General features: G+C 37.8%; 1 protein-coding gene across 1 annotated transcript; it reads left to right on the top strand.

Moving 5' to 3' along the window:
* The first annotated feature begins 14,668 nt into the window (after window positions 1–14,668).
* LOC136241791 (E3 ubiquitin-protein ligase TRIM71-like) lies at window positions 14,669–17,099 on the top strand. The gene has a single exon (XM_066033108.1). It carries the CDS (start codon window positions 14,688–14,690, stop codon window positions 16,956–16,958), a length of 2,271 nt encoding a protein of 756 aa, XP_065889180.1. The 5' UTR covers window positions 14,669–14,687; the 3' UTR covers window positions 16,959–17,099.
* The last annotated feature ends 2,971 nt before the right edge of the window (window positions 17,100–20,070 follow it).

Here is a 20,070-nt window from a genome sequence, read left to right as displayed (position 1 = left end):
AATTGTTCCTAGTGTGATGCTGCCTACCTCTTCGCTTAAAGGGTCTGGTGATCAACACAGACCCTTATCAGTTCCAGTGCAGAAATTTCCCACTAGCCAATTCTTGTGTAGCAATGATGTTCAGCCATAAGTAAAATCACTTTGGCAACATAACACCTTTGTTGAAATTGCAGGGCAATCCCACGTAACACATGGTTACATATGTATGGTATGCTGTCTAATGAATTCCTTTGATGGGATTTGTATTTCACCAGACCCTTGTTTCTAGCAAAGGGGCGGGCGAGCAGTGACAGACGTTGCTCCAAGGAGACAACAAAGATACTATGGCCTCCATTTATGATTGGATCATTTTCATAGACCTGTGAACTGGACAGAATATCATAACCAGTTACTGAGCAGATCAGAACTGTTGATTGTACGGTTAACTGGATTGAATGAAATTTCCTGTAATTTTTTGTTGTTACACCCACGTAGCATGTAAGCTATACCTATCCTTAAAATTTGTAGTATAGTTTGTCAAATTGTCCTTATAATGGCTAAAGTAACAGGCAGCAAGTAACAATGCTTATAGTACAATCCTACTACAAGTGTGATACCAACATTAAAGCACAAGAAAATTATGTACATTTTTGAGTGAGTATCTTAGAGATCGGTTATGCAAAAAATAACTATTCAATGTACCTGGTAAGATTTCACAACACTGCGTTTTTCATGTAGGCATGTGTGATGTGTTCGATAATTCTTGCAGGAAAATAGGGTGGTGGTTATGTGATCCAACAATCAACACCCAGTACACAATAAAGCCTATTTCCCTTTCTGTATCTAATGATGATGATTTGGCGTTGTCAGGTTACAGGTAATGTTAGTGCCCCAGTAGTGGGGCTATTAACTCATCAGGTTGTCATGAAATGGTCTGTCACCTGAAACGGTAGCCTGTTTGGGGACACCTCTTACTGAAGTTGCTCCAGTGGCGTCTCTCATAACTCCTTGTTCACTCTCAATTTTATCATAGCCGGAGGGGGAGACCACTCAGAGTCTCAGACACGTCACTTTAATAACAAACCGGCTCACTTGTAAATTACACTACACACAAACTTCCCTTACTCTAAGTATTTGTCTACTACAACAATGACGTTAAATGATCCTGGAGAAATTCACATTTTGATCAGCTGCATTATCGATTGTGGCGCCTACTCTAATTGTACGGATAAACAGAGACTACATTTTTGCGGTAGAGTCTACAGCCACACCCCATTCTTGTAATATTGATCACGTGAAGATAATGGCGAGTGGCGGCGGTGTAGAAAAGGAATGGCGACAGATCGAGGAAGAAATAACTTGTTCCATCTGTGGAGATCTTTTTACTGATCCGAAGACCATCCCGTGATTACACACGTTCTGTAAGCGATGTATAGAGAGGAGTATAGAATCTAATAAGAAAATGGCGACCATTGTTTGTTGTCCGTTATGTCGTGCACCACTTCCACAAGACGGGATAGCGTATATTCCCACTAATTTTACCATTAATCGTTTAGTGGAAATTTTCAAAAAACGCAAGGAATCCGGACAAGGTTCAGTTACGATGAAATGTGGGAAATGTAAAAAAGGATCAGAAGCCATCATGTGGTGCATGGAGTGTAGAAATCCTCTATGTCAGAAGTGTAACGAGTTTCACGAGAATTGGGAGGATTTTGAATCACACAAAACTGTTCCCATCAACGAATTTCTCCAAAATCCCAAACAAGCTTTAGCCAGTACTCCAGAAAAGGCAGAATTCTGCAAGTTAGTGGCTCATTCCGAGCAGAAACTAGACCTGTACTGTAAGACTTGTAGTAAGCTGATCTGTCAGTATTGTACGTTGAAGGATCATCCTCGTGGTCATCGTGATCATGATTTTGACTTTGTTGATGATGAAATGGTGGATGAAGAAAGAGAGAAGATGAAACAAGTCACTGCTCCACTGAAACAGTTGTTAGAACGAGTAAGAAATGGGGTAAAGAAAATTGAACATTGTGAGAAACAAGTTGACATTGAGAGTGAAGCAAATATTGAGAAGATACGAGCTACATATGGTGAAGTGTACAAGTTGTTGAAGCAACAAGAAGAAGAAACAGTTGGAAAGGTGAACACCATCAAGACTTCATTTAAAAAGACACTCACTGTGCAAAGAGAAAATGCAAAGTTTGCAGAAAGACAATTGGTGAGCTGCGATGAGTTCTGCCATAAAATTGTAACAGTTAACAGAACCAGACAATTACTCACATACAACAAATGGATTGAGAATAGAGTTGATGAAGTAACAAAACAAGTGGAACATACTAGCCTTGATCCAGAGTGTAAACCAAGTGACATGATTGTTATTTGTCATCACCCAGTTGAGTTTGTTAATGATTCAGTTTGTGATGTGTCTTGTCTTCCACATTTACCTGATTGTACTGTGAGTGGTCCAGTAGTAATTAGTGATCCAGTTAAAGTGACTGTTACACTGAAAGACATTTTTGGGTCTCCTGTAGTGAACCAATTAAAAGATCTAGAAATCCGTTGCAACAAGGAGAGGGAGTTTTTACAGAATACACATATTGAAGAAGAGTCAAGAGGACAGTACCATATATGGTATAATCCTAAAAGAAAGGAAGATCATTCATTATCAGTTTACTGGAGAGGATTAGAAGTGAACCATGAAGAAACCAAAGTGTTGATGAACATTCGTGACTACAATAAGTTGAAACAGGAGGTGAAGATCATTGACAAATATGGACCAACTAACAAGAAGTTAACACTTCCTTATCTGTTGGCTAAAGGACCTAACAATGAAATTATTGTTCGTGACAGTTCCACCCATCAGTTAGTAGTATTTGATAAACACTTCCAATACTCTCATGTTATTGGTGGGGCAGGTAGTGGAAATGGAAAGTTTCAGAACATCACTGGAATAGCAGTAGACAAGAAGGGATATTTGTATGTTGCAGATTGTTACTTGCACTGTATTCAGAAGTTTAAACTAAATGGAGAATTTATTTCCCAATTTGGCAGTAAAAGTACAGCTAACAGTCAGTTCAAGTCTCCTTATGGTCTAGTGTTGTCCCAGTCAGAACTGTTGTTTGTGTGTGATAAGGACAATCACAGAATTCAAGTGTTTCAAAATGAACGATTCTCTTATTGTTTTGGACAACATGGCACAGAACCTGGTACCTTCAAACTATTGACCTGACACTGAACAATAGTGAAGATCAGTTGTTCATTACAGAATTTAGCAATAACAGGATCCAGGTGTTTACCCTTAAAGGACAATTCCTTAAAGTGTTTGGTAATTTTACTGATGTCCCCTTCAAGTTACAAGGTCCAGTTGGGATACACTATACACCAGATGGACACTTGTTGATCAGTTCCAATGGTACTCACTATGTGTTGGTGTTTGAAGAAGATGGGAAGTTTAGATCAGCCATTGAAGGTACCTATCAAGGCAAGAAAAGGTTTAGTAAACCTTGTGGAGTAGTGATGATGGATAATGGACACATTGTAATAGTTGATGGTGGTGGTAACAGGCTAGTAGTGTTTTAGTAACAATTTACACTAGTAGTATTTTAGTAGTTTTGTAGTGACTAGTGTTTTAGGTTGTAGTTACATTTATTTTATGCTACACTTTCTTGTATGATACAAAACTTTTGGTAAAATAAAATTTTGGTGGTTTTATCATGAGATATAGACATTAAATATTTTGGTGGATGCTTGTGTTTTACTGCATTAGTTGGATAAAAGTTGGAGGAGAAATTTTTGGCCATTCTCCAAAATTTTGTGGGTCACACATAACTATATTATCCTAGTAGAAGGTTATTGATTACATGTACAAGTGTGATTGTAATAACAGTTATTGCAAAGCAAGATGTTAGTGGTTATAATTAGTTTGGTTTGTACCACCCCAACAGGTATGTTGTGTACATGACAGTACATCATTACCTGCTAATTTACAGTGTGATGATTTAAGTACCAGTATACAGATTTATAGTTGTGGACCTACTGTAGGATGATATCAATGTTTCATCATGTTTGTCTTAAGCTAGCTTGTCAAGAGGTCATAATACTATAGTAGGGAGATAGCTCGGAAGCGCATTAAACTTAAGATATACTGGGGGATTTTGGTACTTTTTATGAAGTTTGTAATCTTGATCACGTTTATTGTGTCCACAATCTTTCACACAGTGGATGTAGATTTGAGTTTACTAGTTATTGCTTCCACATACACAATCTCACAATAGCTATATAGGAGGGCAACCCTAAATTTTCTCTTAAAACTGAAGCTGGAGGTTTGTTCTTGCTATAGCGCACATAACAAACCTACCATATAGTGGATTCTTTGAGATTTTCATGATCGGCAGCAGCTATCCACTCAAATTTTCCCCATCAAAATTTGCAGCTCAATCAAAATCATTATCACATTGTTTGAGTATTATAAATGCATAAAAGATCCTGAAAAAGTATTTAAAAATCCATCTATGAAATTATAGATGGTGGCAATCCTTTCCTTAAAAAAATCCTGCTATATGATCAAACTAAAATATGATACATTATTTGAACCATGCTACATAATTAACAACACACAGCCTAACATAGATTAACACTTTCTACAACACATAATAATCAGGTTACAAATGTACAGGCACAAAGTCTTCTCAGTTATTCTGTTGTCGTTCAAAGAACATGAAATCCTGTAAAGAACACAAGTACTGGTGTGTAGTAAGAACACTAGATGATGTAACACTTACAATGAGGAAACAAGTTCCCCTTCATCTTAACATCAAGGTCCATTGGAACTATGGATGGATAACAATATTGGAAGGTAACACATGGTATAAAACATGCCAATATATTCAATCCACTCTTAGGCCAATTTACGACCTTATCGAAGCAAGTCATGAAATTTTAGTGGTCAGTTTAGACAGGCGACCTTATTACACAGGTATTATTATTGTACAGTGAACCTCAATAACAGGAGAGATAGCATTGTATAAAATGTCCACGGAATTAAATTACTGAACAGGTGTGATCACACCCTACGTTTATTCTCCTACATTTGGATAGCTGACTAGGAACATTAGTGGAAATGAAAATTAATGTTGACAGGTATCACTTACACTGAATTCCAAAGTAGCCAGCATCAGTGAAAATTCAACATCAACATGATGTCGGGAGGTGTAGTATAGCATGGACCCTTGATCTTCAGAACAGGCTCTTGAGACTTGTTGGTGATGGTGACTAAATGTAGGGATCTGTAATGTACCAATATTTAGTCACACTGAGGTACCACCTTTAAAAAATACTGAATAAAGTCTTAATACCACAGGGCCTTGACTCTGGATATATACACAAAGGTACAACTACATAACCAAACACACTAACACTACACACAGTGACATTACACATGTTAGGCAGACACCTCTCTATAAAGACCCTTGGCCCAAAGGTGGCTAAGTTCCACTGTAATTGCCACTACCTCCATCACGCTATAGCAAAACAGCTGAGCTGGAGAAAGGCTATATGGCTTGCAAGATATAATACCAAAGGTGACAGCCAAGAAATGGCTGTAGTGATAATGTTAGAACTTTCGTAAACTTTCGTAGACTCTAATAGAACATACACTCATTTAATAAAACATCTGTTGATAAAAAGATAAAATACTCTAATAGAACAGTCACATCTAAGAGTTGAAATAATCAAATAAAAATTTGAGATTCTACTCTACTTTACATAAGAGATGAATAACTGGCAGTGGTGGCTCAACAGTTTCAGCCCTTGTGTAGGTACCATATAGCTTAAATATTTTGAGGGGCAAATATTTCGAGGTCGAGCAATTTGCTAAAAATAAAAATTTCACGGATTTGCAAACACTCCCAAAATGTATTAGACTATATGGAGGTCTAAATATTCAAGGCTAAAATTTTTGCTGATAACCCCCAAAACCGCTAAATCAGCAAAAATTTTCCCCGTCGAAATATTTAGGCTATACGGTATGGAAGTCACTAGCTCCATGCCTTGTAACTTTTCTGATATTTTCTTTTGCCATACAGTATTTATTCTTGATTACTGTTCTATTAGTTTGTTACACATTCTGCATTATAAATTTCTTTCAGATTTTTGATCAGTTTGATAAATATTGTACCTTTTATCCTTGGTGACTGTTCTATTAGAGTATTTTACTTGCTTTTGTTACGATGTTTGTTGTACTCAGTAAACAAGGTTTGTGTGATTCTCCAGTGAAGTGAATATGATAATGCACATATTAATTGCAATTTGAAAATAAGACAACTGTTGAGGTTGTGCACAACAGATAATTAGCTCAAGTGTGGTGTGGGAGGTATCCCAACCTGAAAGGAAACTTGTGGGACCACCAAATAGGTCCCAAACGTAGCTAAGGTGTACTTCATGACCTCATTAATAAGACCACCTGACCATGTTGTCAAGTAGGTCCCAAACACAGCTAAGGTGTAGTCATTAATAAGACCACCTCATTATTGAGGCCAGTCCCTTAAGAATGAGGTTTCACATACAACAGGCTCACTTTAATAAACAGCTACTGTATTTATCTTTTCAAACACACCTTAAGTAGCTAATGTCTTAGTGTCTAATGTCTTTGAGCAGGCTGTAGGACCAGGTGTCCTACAGACCTTCAGCACTTGTGCTGTAAAGCTTTAATAAATAAATAAATAAATCTATTGCAAACTTTTATGTATACAGTACTGGCACTGTTATTTCAACTCCTGTTTTGATGAATACACAACTTAATACATTACAGAGACAATGGGGGAACAGATGTTGTTTGACATAAGTGACATAAAACCAAACCCAGTTACTATGTGCTGCAGATAAATGAGAAACTAACTTTGTGAGTGTATCAAACACACACACTACAATCCTGTGGCATATACAGTGTGTATAATTTGTAGTTGATATTAATCTGGTTGGATTGTGTATCTATAGCGATAATGATTTAAGCTAAAGTGCTTAGTTTACAACCTGGGTAACATCTGACATATCAACAGGTTGAAACATTATTCCTTACAAGACTGAGCAAGTGGAATGTGATATACACATTAAAAGGTATCACTTACACTGAATTCCAAAGTTGTCATCATCAGTGAAATACTCTTTAACAAGACCAGACCATTGTTTGGAGATCTTACCAACCTGTTGACTCCCATCATTACTCATCACCTATGAGATGAAATGTTAGAATACAAAGATTTTGTCACTGCACATCAGGACAATATCATGAGGTGCAACATGAACCCTTTATCTTTAGAACAGGCTCTTGAGATTCATCAATAATGGCAAACATAGCTGCACACAAGTTTACATATGTATGCACACATGCATGCACGTACGCACAAACACAACAGTGCACACATTTACACATATCACCGTAGACTCTGGTTATTAGGCGCATGCGCTTATAATTTTCGGAGGAATTATTTGTGAAATTTACTATGCTTGTTAAGCGCATGCACTTATAAATTACAGTAAGGAATTTCTGCTAGGAGGGAATTAGTTGTGCCCACTACAGTTTTCAAGCGATTTGAACATCAGTTAATAGTTTGCTTTAATCGTGGAAACGCAAATCCTTAGAAGTGAGATAGCAGCTACAGCTGTCGTTATTACAGACGGCAGTATCTGCTAGACATGGGGCTGGCGAGGCATCGAGTGTGCTGTGACATGTCTGATTCATTCTGACAACAATTCTACATAGTACGAGGTGTCAGAGGCAATTTCAACCATATGTGCTTAACAAACAGGTGTCTAACAAAAGTCTACCATATTCCCTTAACAGGCAATATGCGCTTAATAACTATGTGCACCTAATAACCAGAGTCTACGGTATACACATACACACACACACTAAGCCTCTGGTATCCATGCAAAATACAGCTACATGTATTGCCACCCAGTGAACTAGCACTGAACGCCTGTACACTACTCAGACACTCAAGTCTCTACTGTGCAGGCAGAGCAGGAGGACTATCCAAGTCTCACGGATAAAGCCCAAGTTCCACAAGAACCCCAATGCCAATTATTGAGACAACAGTTGTGTATTTGTGGACATCAGGCCTCTAGATACCCATTGCACACTACAGACACACACAGACACACACACACACAGACACACACACACACAGACACACAGACACACACACACACACACACACACACACACACACACACACACACCATACAAATGTGCATCCACGTGCATACACACATGCTACACTATGCATACAAAAGAAACCAAAGCCTTCGGCTATCATGCTATAGCATAGACAGCCAGTGAACCAGCACTGTAACACTGTGCACTACTCAGGTGTTTAGAGTCAGCTGGGGCAAATCTTCCAAGGGCAGAACTATTAACCCGGAGGAGACAGTACCATGTCTCACAGGTGAAGGTGTGGACACCCATAGATTTTTACACAAAAAACAAGCAATTTACGGTAGTGTAGTTACATACTTGCACACACCTACTTACTTTTGGATGGTAGTGTCAGTGGTGGTTCCCCAGTTTAGGTGGCTGTATACTATACAAGTGAGCTTCATTGGCAGAGATGGTAGAATATTGTTATTTTAATCACTACAAGAACCATCAATAAAATGTACATACATACACAACCACACAATGTATTTCATGTGAGAATACAACAAGTTTAGTGTCAGGAGATGATAATACAATTATTACACACATACACATGTCAACACATGTTGGTATTTGATGTAATTAATTGGTAAAGGGTAGCCATACAAGTACAATTACACAGACACAACAGCATACACCTTGAGGGACAGAAATGACCATACACAAACTCAAACAAACTTTTCCAGTCTGGTGGCCTGTATTATTTTAGACAATGAACAACTCATAAATCTCATGTAAAACTATGAGTAATAAAACTAGTCGGACACTATCACTACTTGTAGGGCTTCTCTCACTAGTTCCAATACTATCCTAATATAGTAATCTGTCACTATGGAAGAAACACCAGTAACTGGTCTGTAATGAAGCAATTCACACTTTCCTCCATAGGCCACAATACATTTGCTCCCCATTGTGATGTGTCAAAGAATCACATGTTTATATTTTCAGTATGTATATGGTCTATTTCACAGTGACATGGCTGTGTTATCTGTAGATTATCATCATCAAAATTAGTCTCTATCAGGACCACTCACTCTACTACACAGTAGAGTATTCTGTGTGGGCTATGAGTGATCCTTGAGAATAAAATGATGAAAATTGTTAGTGGTGTTTATACAATGAAAAGTAGTACATATATGATGTTCTACACACATGAAGTTGTTCTAAATTTACCATACATTTCAGTTAGTCTTGTAAGATGGACACTTTTCTGTGCTGAGGGTTATCATAAATCACAGAAATTTCATTGTCAAAAATTTTGCCACTGACTGCACTTTAACAAAAATTAAAACAATGAATTTTTTTGTACTGATGAGGGAATTTGGCTAGGGTATGCTACTAAATTCTAACACCCTGAATGGTAAGGAACTTTGTATCATCAGGTTATCACCACCAAGGTATTACTTTATACTACAATTGATCAATCCAGCAGCAGGTGCCCCAGCCAGCAGTACTGTGTTCTGAATTACAGGGTAACTTTCAAGCTATAACAAGTGCAGATGTAGCAGCTATCAAATGTACACAATCTTAGGCACAGTATTTTTGTTTTGCTTCTCACCTCTAAATACACTGTGTTTTAAATATGCTGTAATAAAACTTTGTTGTTGATCAAATTATAAAAGTTTTAACGACGAATATTCTCAACATTAATATTTCCTAATTTATGGTATTACTTTTAGTATAATCAATTAATTGCTAGTGTAAGACTCCTACACTGGAGATGACCACTTGAAATTGACCACATTCGGGAGGTGTCCTGATTTAATAGTTCTAAAATGTGACTACAGTCTCTGGGATTACTGGTCTCATTACCTATTTCCAAATATCAAGAAACACTGTCAGTTTTAATTCAGTTTGCTAATGGGTGAGGCTACATGACTACATGTACCAAATTTTCACACATTCTACAATTACTAACTTTCCGGTCATCCACTGTGATGTGATCAGGTAGCTAACAGTCGAGTGTCCTTTAATGTTTTAATGAAGTTCCACAACCAGAGCCCTCATCAAGGCCGTAGACTATTTGTATCACAGCAACTGGGACCAGCAACCTGTAAAAGCAGACAACTTAACTTTGACAGTAAAATTGAATAGTACATTAATGTGGCTACATGTCTATGGTGAAAAATCAAGTCTCCTGTCATAGCTGATAAGACTGGTTATTACACACCTGGTCACTAATGTGTGTACACTAGTGACAAGTGTTGGGACCACACACAGGATTAGGGGTGTAACAAATATCATACTAAAACTATTAACTGTGTAGTAAAATCTTTTGTGACTACCACATAGTGGTGTATTGTATAGGGAGAAACTTCAATGAGGTCTTGTGGGTAAAAATTTTCCGGACATGCATATTTTACTAACAATTTAAAAGTAAAAGTTTACAAAATGCAACAAAACTCTTCCAAAGTTTAACCTGCTTAACAAGGTCACTATGTAATAAAGTTGCCAGTCTAAACCAGCTAACTTATTTGTGTACAAAGTGACCTGCCTAATGTGGCCACCTGTTTAATAAGGTCATCAATAAGCTATCACTGTAGATGTTAACAAGCCACAGTTGAGGCTGAAACATTGATAAGCTATCCCCTTATAGCTTACAATAAAACTACATACAGGAGTAGATGTCAAGTAACAACAGTTCCTAGCTAATGAGGTGTGTGAGGTTTGGTGAGGCTACACTCACACAACAGCCACACAGATTAGCTACTGTGGTATGTGCTGAGAGGAGGGAGGTGTGATGGGTGTGTACTCACTTTCATATTCTTCACCACTTCCTCCATTTTGTCTCATCAGAGGTCAAGGAACCTCTCAACAAGGTCACCATCAATCAACCCCACTGACACTCTAGTATGATGTTCTGTAGTAAATGACCTCCAACTGGTAGCCAGTCAGTCAAGGAAACATCACACTACATGTACTACACAAACTACACCAGTGTCACATAGCTACACTTCTTTTCCCCACCCAACCACTCACAAACAAAAGGTAAAGGTAGTTTCACGTAGTTTCAGAGAGTTACCACTTCAATAGTTCCCAGTAAACTAACAAGCAATAAAAGAAAACATCTTATGTTCTCTTGGTAAGTACCTATAATTAGCTTACACCTCTCTCAAACAGTTTAAGTAGCACACAATCAAACTTAACACATAACCCACCCTTTACCACTTAACTCACTCAACCCTTCCCTGTACACAATGACCACACCCTAATGGTGCTCATCATATATAGGTTGAACGTAGAAGGAATTCTAGATCTTGGGTTGTGTGGCTCCTTAGGTAGTTACCTAGACTACATGTTACTGGAGTATCAAGTCACCAGCTGGTCTGGGATACATTCAACAATGTCAACACTACTCCCTGTATTAACAGGCTTTAACCTTTATCAGGTCCCTAGTGGGATAGTAGTTAATAGAGTAACCCAAGGATACACAGCTGGGTGGTCAATGTGTAACAACACTCTTCACAATCATCAACTAGTTCTCCTCTAAACTGGCTAGTAGACTGTACACATCATCCTGCACCATCCCAAGAGGAGAGGGGTGGGGGAGATGTTCAAACAACACAACTAGATAAAGTATACAGAGCATGAACATGCAATAACAATTTACAATATTAGTAAGAACTAAAACATTATAGAGTAGTGTTAAGCAACATGGTCACAAAATGGTTACTATTGTATATTTTGTAGGGTATCATACAGGCTAGCAATTAATTAGCCAGATGTTTGAAAATGATTGTGTTACTAGAATTGACAAATTTGAGTGGTCCTCATTCTCACATAGTCCAGCTGGACCATATAAATTTGCTGTGGTTGCTATAACTGGTCCCCAAATGAAAATTTCTTTACTTCCATGGCATCCGCTGTACATGTACAAGTGTCTAACAACAAGTTTCCTGCCAGTTTAGATGGTTTTTAAAGACTACAAAAATAACTTCCTTCAGATCTCTCTTCCGGATTGGATGTGCATTTCAGTAAATAGTCTAGGTGAGTGATAAAATGAGCTGGCTCTTGTGACCTAGCTTTGTCACTAGAGAAAGTTGGCTGTGTTTGATTACACAGTTTGTTGATACACAAGTGTAACTGTGATAAAACTCACTCAGAAACAGTGAGGGATAATTTCAGAAGGAGAGAGAGGGTGAAAGTGTAATAACAAGTGTTAAGCTGTATGATCCTAATATTGAATTTGAAGTGGGATGCTGTAGTTTTATATAGACAAGTATACAGGAATTTTCAACTAGTGTAGGGACCATAGCACATCGATAAAAAGTACTGAAACAAGCTGGAGTAGTGCACGATATTAAATCACAGTAAAACAATAAGAACTGTTATATCCTTACTGTGCACTCTAATTGAAAATTCCAACTTTTTCTGTGTACTTGTTTGTTAACATTTTTTGTAAATATTATTATGACTGGTGAACCCATGCATACTGCATCTGAAATGGCGCTACGCGTCCCAGCTACATCTGAAAAGTTAAGTATCCATTATGCTTCATTGTCAGCTATGTTCAACCCGTTACACAGCATTTTGGATCTAGAACTGTTCAAAAAGCACCTCTGCAGTCCATGCATACTGAGAGAAATGGCCCCAGTTATATCAATTACTATCTGAAAAGTGATCAAAGTATCCACTACGCTTTGCTGTCGGCTGTGTTCAACCTGTTACACAGCAGTACAAATCGAGATGTGTTTAAAAAGCACCTCTGCAATCAAAATAGCCACTATGAAAAATACGGATGATTCCGTTACGAAGGGAAGCCATCACGTGCTACTGCCAAATCAACACTTTTCGCTGTCAGCAAAGATGAATGAGACACAAAGGAGGACACCGGTAAGTCCATGAAGAACACATCATGCATACTGCGGTATGACAAAAGGCACTTCTCGGACCAAAAAAAGTGAAAAAATCAAGCCCATAGCCTTAGCCATTATCAAGTTATGCTTGTCTGAAGGCATCAGTCAGTCAGTCAATCAGCCAGTTGGAAATTCTGTTAAATAAATTATTTTTAAAATTCTGTAGCAACTTGCTTGGGTTACCTAACCAATACTACCTCATCGTTGTCAGGGAAAATTGAGGCTGGTTTTGGGTGATGTTATTTCGTGGGCCACGCCTACTCCTTTGTGGTCCCTACTATTTACAGCAGAGGGTGACCAACTTGGAAGACAGGTTGCAGAGCTGGGGAGATAAAGTACAATTGCTCCTAGTCTGACGCTGCCTACTTCTTCGCTTAAAGGGTCTGGTGATCAACACAGATCCTTATCAGTTCCAGTACAGAAATTTCCCACTAGCCAATTCTTGCATAGCAATGATGTTCAGCCATAAGTAAAATCACTTTGGCAACATAACACCTTTATTGAAATTGCAGGGCAATCCCACGTAACACATGGTTACATATGTATGGTATGGTGTCTAATAAATTCCTTTGATGGGATTTGTATTTCACCAGACCCTTGTTTCTAGCAAAGGGGCGAGCAGTGACAGACGTTGCTCCAAGGAGACAACAAAGATACTATGGCCTCCATTTATGATTGGATCATTTTCATAGACCTGTGAACTGGACAGAATATCATAACCAGTTACTGAGCAGATCAGAACTGTTGGTTGTACGGTTAACTGAATTGAATGAAACTTCCTGTAATTTTTTGTTGTTGCACCTACGTAGCATGTAAGCTATACTTATCCTTAAAATTTGTAGTATAGTTTGTCAAATTGTCCTTATAATGGCTAAAGTAACAGGCAGCAAGTAACAATGATTATAGTACAATCCTACTACAAGTGTGATACCAACATTAAAGCACAAGAAAATTATGTATATTTTTTGAGTGAGTATCTTAGAGATCGGTTATGTGAAAAATAACTAATAATTGGCTGGTTATTCAATGTACCTGGTAAGATTTCACAACACTGCGTTTTTCATGTAAGCATGTGTGATGTGTTTAATAATTCTTGCAGGAAAATAGGGTGGTGGTCATGTGATCCACTAATCAACACCCAGTACACAATAAAGCCTATTTCCCTTTCTGTATCTAATGATGATGATTTGATGTTGTCAGGTTACAGGTAATGTTAGTGCCCCAGTAGTGGGGCTATTAACTCATCAGGTTGTCATGAAATGGTCGGTCACCTGAAACCGTAGCCTGTTTGGGGACACCTCCTACTGAAGTTGCTCCAGTGGCGTCTCTCATAACTCCTTGTTCACTCTCAATTTTATCATAGCCGGAGGGGGAGACCACTCAGAGTCTCAGACAAGTCACTTAATAACAAACCGGCTCACTTGTAAATTACACTACACACAAACTTCTCTTACTCTCAAACTAAATCATCAATCATCTCTAAGTAGTTGTCTACTACAACAATGACGTTAAATGAGAAATTCACATTTTCATCAGCTGCATTATCGATTATGGCGCCTACTCTAATTGTACGGATAAACAGAGACTACATTTTTGCGGTAGAGTCTACAGCCACACCCCCTCTTTATTCTTGCAAGATTGATCACGTGAAGATAATGGCGAGTGGCTGTAGTATAGAGAAAGAATGGCGACAGATCAAGGAAGAAATAAGTTGTTCCATCTGTAGAGATCTTTTTACTGATCCGAAGACCATCCCGTGTTTGCACACGTTCTGTAAGCGATGTATAGAGAGGAGTATAGTATCTAGTAAGAAAATGGCGACCATTGTTTGTTGTCCGTTATGTCGTGCACCACTTCCACAAGACGGGATAGCGTATATTCCCACTAATTTTACCATTAATCGTTTAGTGGAAATTTTCAAAAAACGCAAGGAATCCGGACAAGGTTCAGTGACGATGAAATGTGGGAAATGTAAAAAAGGATCAGAAGCCATCAAGTGGTGCATGGAGTGTAGAAACCCGCTATGTCAGAAGTGTAACGAGTTTCACGAGAATTGGGAGGATTTTGAATCACACAAAACTGTTCCCATCAACGAATTTCTCCAAAATCCCATACAAGCTTTAGCCGGTACTCCAGAAAAGGCAGAATTCTGTAAGTTAGTGGCTCATTCCGAGCAGAAACTAGACCTGTACTGTAAGACTTGTAGTAAGCTGATCTGTCAGTATTGTACGTTGAAGGATCATCCTCGAGGTCATCGAGATCATGATTTTGACTTTGTTGATGATGAAATGATGGATGAAGAAAGAGAGAAGATGAAACAAGTCACTGCTCCACTGAAGCAGTTGTTAGAACAAGTAAGAAATGGAGTAAAGAAAATTGAACATTGTGAGAAACAAGTTGACATTGAGAGTGAAACAAATATTAAGAAGATACGAGCTACATATGGTGAAGTGTACAAGTTGTTGAAGCAACAAGAAGAAGAAACAGTTGGAAAGGTGAACACCATCAAGACTTCATTTAAAAAGACACTCGCTGTACAAAAAGAAAGTGCAAAGTTTGTGGAAAGCCAATTGGTGAGCTGTGACGAATTCTCCAATAAAATTGTAACAGTTAACAGAACTAGACAATTACTCACATACAACAAATGGATTGAGAATAGAGTTGATGAAGTAACAAAACAAGTGGAACATACTAGCCTTGATCCAGAGTGTAAACCAAGTGACATGATTGTTATTTGTCATGACCCAGTTGAGTTTGTTAATGATTCAGTTTGTGACGTGTCGTGTCTTCCACATTTACCTGATTGTACTGTGAGTGGTCCAGTAGTAATTAGTGATCCAGTTAAAGTGACTGTTACACTGAAAGACATTTTTGGGTCTCCTGTAGTGAACCAATCAAAAGATCTAGAAATCCGTTGCAACAAGGAGAGGGAGCTTTTACAGAATACACATATTGAAGAAGAGTCAAGAGGACAGTACCATATATGGTATAATCCTAAAAGAAAGGAAGATCATTCATTATCAGTTTACTGGAGAGGATTAGAAGTGAACCATGAAGAAACCAAAGTGTCGACGAACATTCGTGACTACAATCAGGAGGTGAAGATCATTGACAACTATGGACCAACTAACAAGAAGTTAACATCTCCTTATCTGTTGGCTAAAGGACCTAACAATGAACTTATTGTTTGTGACTATTCCACCAAACAGTTAGTAGTATTTGATAAACACTTCCAATACTCTCATGTTATTGGTGGAGCAGGTGGAAATGGAAAGTTTCAGAACGTCACTGGAATAGCAGTCGACAAGAAGGGATATTTGTATGTTGCAGATTGTGACTTGCACTGTATTCAGAAGTTTAAATTAAATGGAGAATTTATTTCACAGTTCGGCAGTAAAGGTACAGCTAACAGTCAGTTCCGGGATCCTTATGGTCTAGTGTTGTCCCAGTCAGAACTGTTGTTTGTGTGTGATAGGAACAATCACAGAATTGAAGTATTTCAACATGGACATTTCCAATATTGTTTTGGACAACATGGCACAGAACCTGGTACCTTCAATGAACCTGTTGACTTGACACTGAGCAATAGTGAAGATCAGTTGTTCATTACAGAATTTAGCAATAACAGGATCCAGGTGTTTACTGCTAAAGGACAATTCCTTAAAGTGTTTGGTAATTTTACTGATGTCCCCTTCAAGTTACAATATCCAGTTGGGATACACTATACACCAGATGGACACTTGTTGATCAGTTCCAATGACACCAACTGTGTGTTGGTGTTTGAAGAAGATGGGAAGTTTAGATCAGCCATTGAAGGTACCTATCAAGGCAAGAAAAGGTTTAGTAATCCTTGTGGAGTAGTGATGATGGATAATGGACACATTGTAATAGCTGATTTTGGTGGTAACAGGCTAGTAGTGTTTTAGTAACAATTTACACTAGTAGTATTTTAGTAGTTTTGTAGTGACTAGTGTTTTAGGTTGTAGTTACGATTATTTTATGTTACACTTTCTTGTATGATACAAAACTTTTGGTAAAATAAAATTTTGGTGGTTTAATTTGCAAAATTGATCATGAGATATAGAATTTAAATATTTTGGCAGATGCTTGTGTTTTACTGCATTAGTTGGCTAAAAGTTGGACAAGAAATTTTTGGCCATTCTCCAAAATTTTGTGGGTCACACATATATCCTGGTGGAAGGTGATTACATCTACAAATGTGATTGTAATAACAGTTATTACAAAGCAAGATGTTATTGGTTAGTTTGGTATGTACCACCCCAACAGGTATGTTGTGTACATGACAGTACATCATTACCTGCTAATTTACAGTGTGATGACTTAAGTACCAGTATACAGATTTATAGTTGTGGACCTACTGTAGGGTGATATCAATGTTTCATCATGTTTGTCTTAAGCTAGTTTGTCAAGAGGTCATAATACTATAGTAGGGAGATAGCTCAGAAGCGCATTAGACTTAAGATATACTGGGGGGTTTTGGTACTTTTTGTGAAGTTTGTAATCTTGATCACGTTTATTATGTCCACAGTGGGTGTAGATTTGAGTTTACTAGTTATTGCTTCCACATACACAATCTCACAATAGCTATATAGGAGGGCAACCCTAAAAAACTGAAGCTAGAGGTTTGTTGTTCTTGCTTAGCACACTTTCCTTAAAAAATTCCGCTATACGATCAAACTAAAATATTATACATTATTTGAAACATGTTACATAATTAACAACACACAACCTAACATAGATTAACACTTTCTACAACACATAATAATGAAGTTACAAAATGTACAGGCACAAAGTCTTCTCAGTTGTTCTGTTGTCGTTCAAAGAACATGAAATCCTGTAAAGAACACAAGTACTGGTGTGTAGTAAGAACACTAGATGATGTAACACTTACAATGAGGAAACAAGCTCCGATCATCACAGCCTTCATCTTCACATCAAGGTCCATTGGAACTATGGATGGATAACAATATTGGAAGGTAACACATGGTATAAAACGTGCCAATATATTCAAGTCATCTTTAGGCCAATTTATGACCTTATCAAAGCAAGTCATGAAATTTTAGTGGTCGGTTTAGACAGGTGACCTTATTACACAGGTGTTATATTACTGTACAGTGAACCTCAATAACAGGAGAGACAGCATTGTATAAAATGTCCACAGAATTAAATTATTGAACAGGTGTGATCACACCCTACATTTATTCTCCTACATTTGGATAGCTGACTAGGAAGATTAGTGGAAATGAAAATTAATGTTGACAGGTATCACTTACACTGAATTCCAAAGTAGCCGGCATCAGTGAAAATTCAACATCAACTCAACGTTGGGAGGTACAGCATGGACCCTTGATCTTCAGAACAGGCTCTTGAGACTTGTTGGTGATGGTGACTAAATGTAGGGATCTGTAATGTACCAATATTTAGTCACACTGAGGTACCACCTTAAAAAAATACTGAATAAATTCTTAACACCACAGGGCCTTGGCTCTGGAAGGTACAACTACATAACCAAACACACTAACACTACACACACAGTGACATTACACATGTTAGGCAGCCACCTCTCTATAAAGACCCTTGGCCCAAAGGTGGCTAAGTTCCACTGTAATTGCCACTACCTCCATCACAGTATAGCAAAACAGCTGAGCTGGAGAAAGGGTATATGGCCTTCAAATATTGCAAGATACAATACCAAAGGTGACAGCCAAGAAATGGCTGTAGTGATAATGTTAGAACTTTCTTAAACTTTCATAGACTCTAATAGAACATACACTCCTTTAATAAAACATCTGTTAATAAAAAGATAAAATACTCTAATAGAACAGTCACATCTAAGAGTTCAAATAATCAAATATTTGAGATTCTACTTTACATAAGAGATGAATAACTGGCAGTGGTGGCTCAACAGTTTCAACCCTTGTGTAGGTACCATATAGCCTAAATATTTCAAGGGGGAAAATTTTTCATGGTTGAGCAATGCTAAAAATAAAATTTTCGTGGATTTGCAAACACTGCCAAAATGTATTAGACTATATGGAGGTCTAAATATTGCAAGGGTAAAAGTTTTGCTGATAAGCCCCAACCAAAACCATGAAATCAGCGAAAATTTTCACCCTCAAAATATTTAGGATATACGGTATGGAAGTCACTAGCTCATGTCTTGTAACTTTTCTGATATTTTCTTTTGCCATACAGTATTTATTCTTGAATATTAGTTCGTTGCACATTCTGCATTAAAAATTTCTTTCAGATTTTTGATCGGTTTGATAAATAATATTGTACCTATTATCCTTGGTGACTGTTCTATTAGAGTATTTTAATTGCCTTCGTTATGATGGTTGTTGTACTTGAAGGTTTGTGTGATTCTCCAAATGAAGTGAATACGATAATGCACGTATTTGAAAATAAGGCAACTGTTGAGATTGTACACAACAGATGACCAGCTCAAGTGTGGTGTAGGAGGTATCCCAACCTGAAAGCAAACTTGCGGGATCACACCCCCAGGGCATTTCCTATAGTGTTAAAGGGGCAATGCACTGTTTACATACCGCATTGTGTTTTGATATATGGAAACCACTCAACCCTTGTCCAAGACCAGCTGGTTGCATTGTGTATCTTGGCCAAGTTCATGTTGCAGGTGGTAAAGTACAAGCATCACATGATTTAATTGGGCCCCAAAATAATCAGATGTTGTAAACAGCACATTGTCGCTTTAACATATCAGTGACTTGTTATCACTTCTAACATGTAGCGATTGTTCTATTAGGGTATATTGCAGGACTAGTGTACAGTGTAGTGTAGAGTAGCAAGATATACTGAGTAATGGAAACAGCTGCGCAACCTCAGACAAAATCAGATGGGAACACTACCTCAGTTCTGCATGGGAATGGCCTATGTACACATGTATAACACACACTGTCTATCTTGTCAAGTAGGTCCCAAATGTAGCTACCGTGACCTCATTAATAAGACCACCTCATTATAGTGACCATGTCATCCCAAACATAGCTAAAGTGT

This window comes from Dysidea avara, chromosome 12 (genome assembly GCF_963678975.1).
Source record: "Dysidea avara chromosome 12, odDysAvar1.4, whole genome shotgun sequence".
Taxonomy (NCBI): domain Eukaryota; kingdom Metazoa; phylum Porifera; class Demospongiae; order Dictyoceratida; family Dysideidae; genus Dysidea; species Dysidea avara.
Note: the sequence above shows the minus strand (reverse complement) of the source record. Positions and strands in the feature narration are given on the sequence as shown.

What these genes read in the sequence shown, in the direction of transcription:
- LOC136241791 (XM_066033108.1), top strand. Translation starts at nt 14,688, where the DNA reads ATGGCGAGTGGCTGTAGTATAGAGAAAGAATGGCGACAGATCAAGGAA.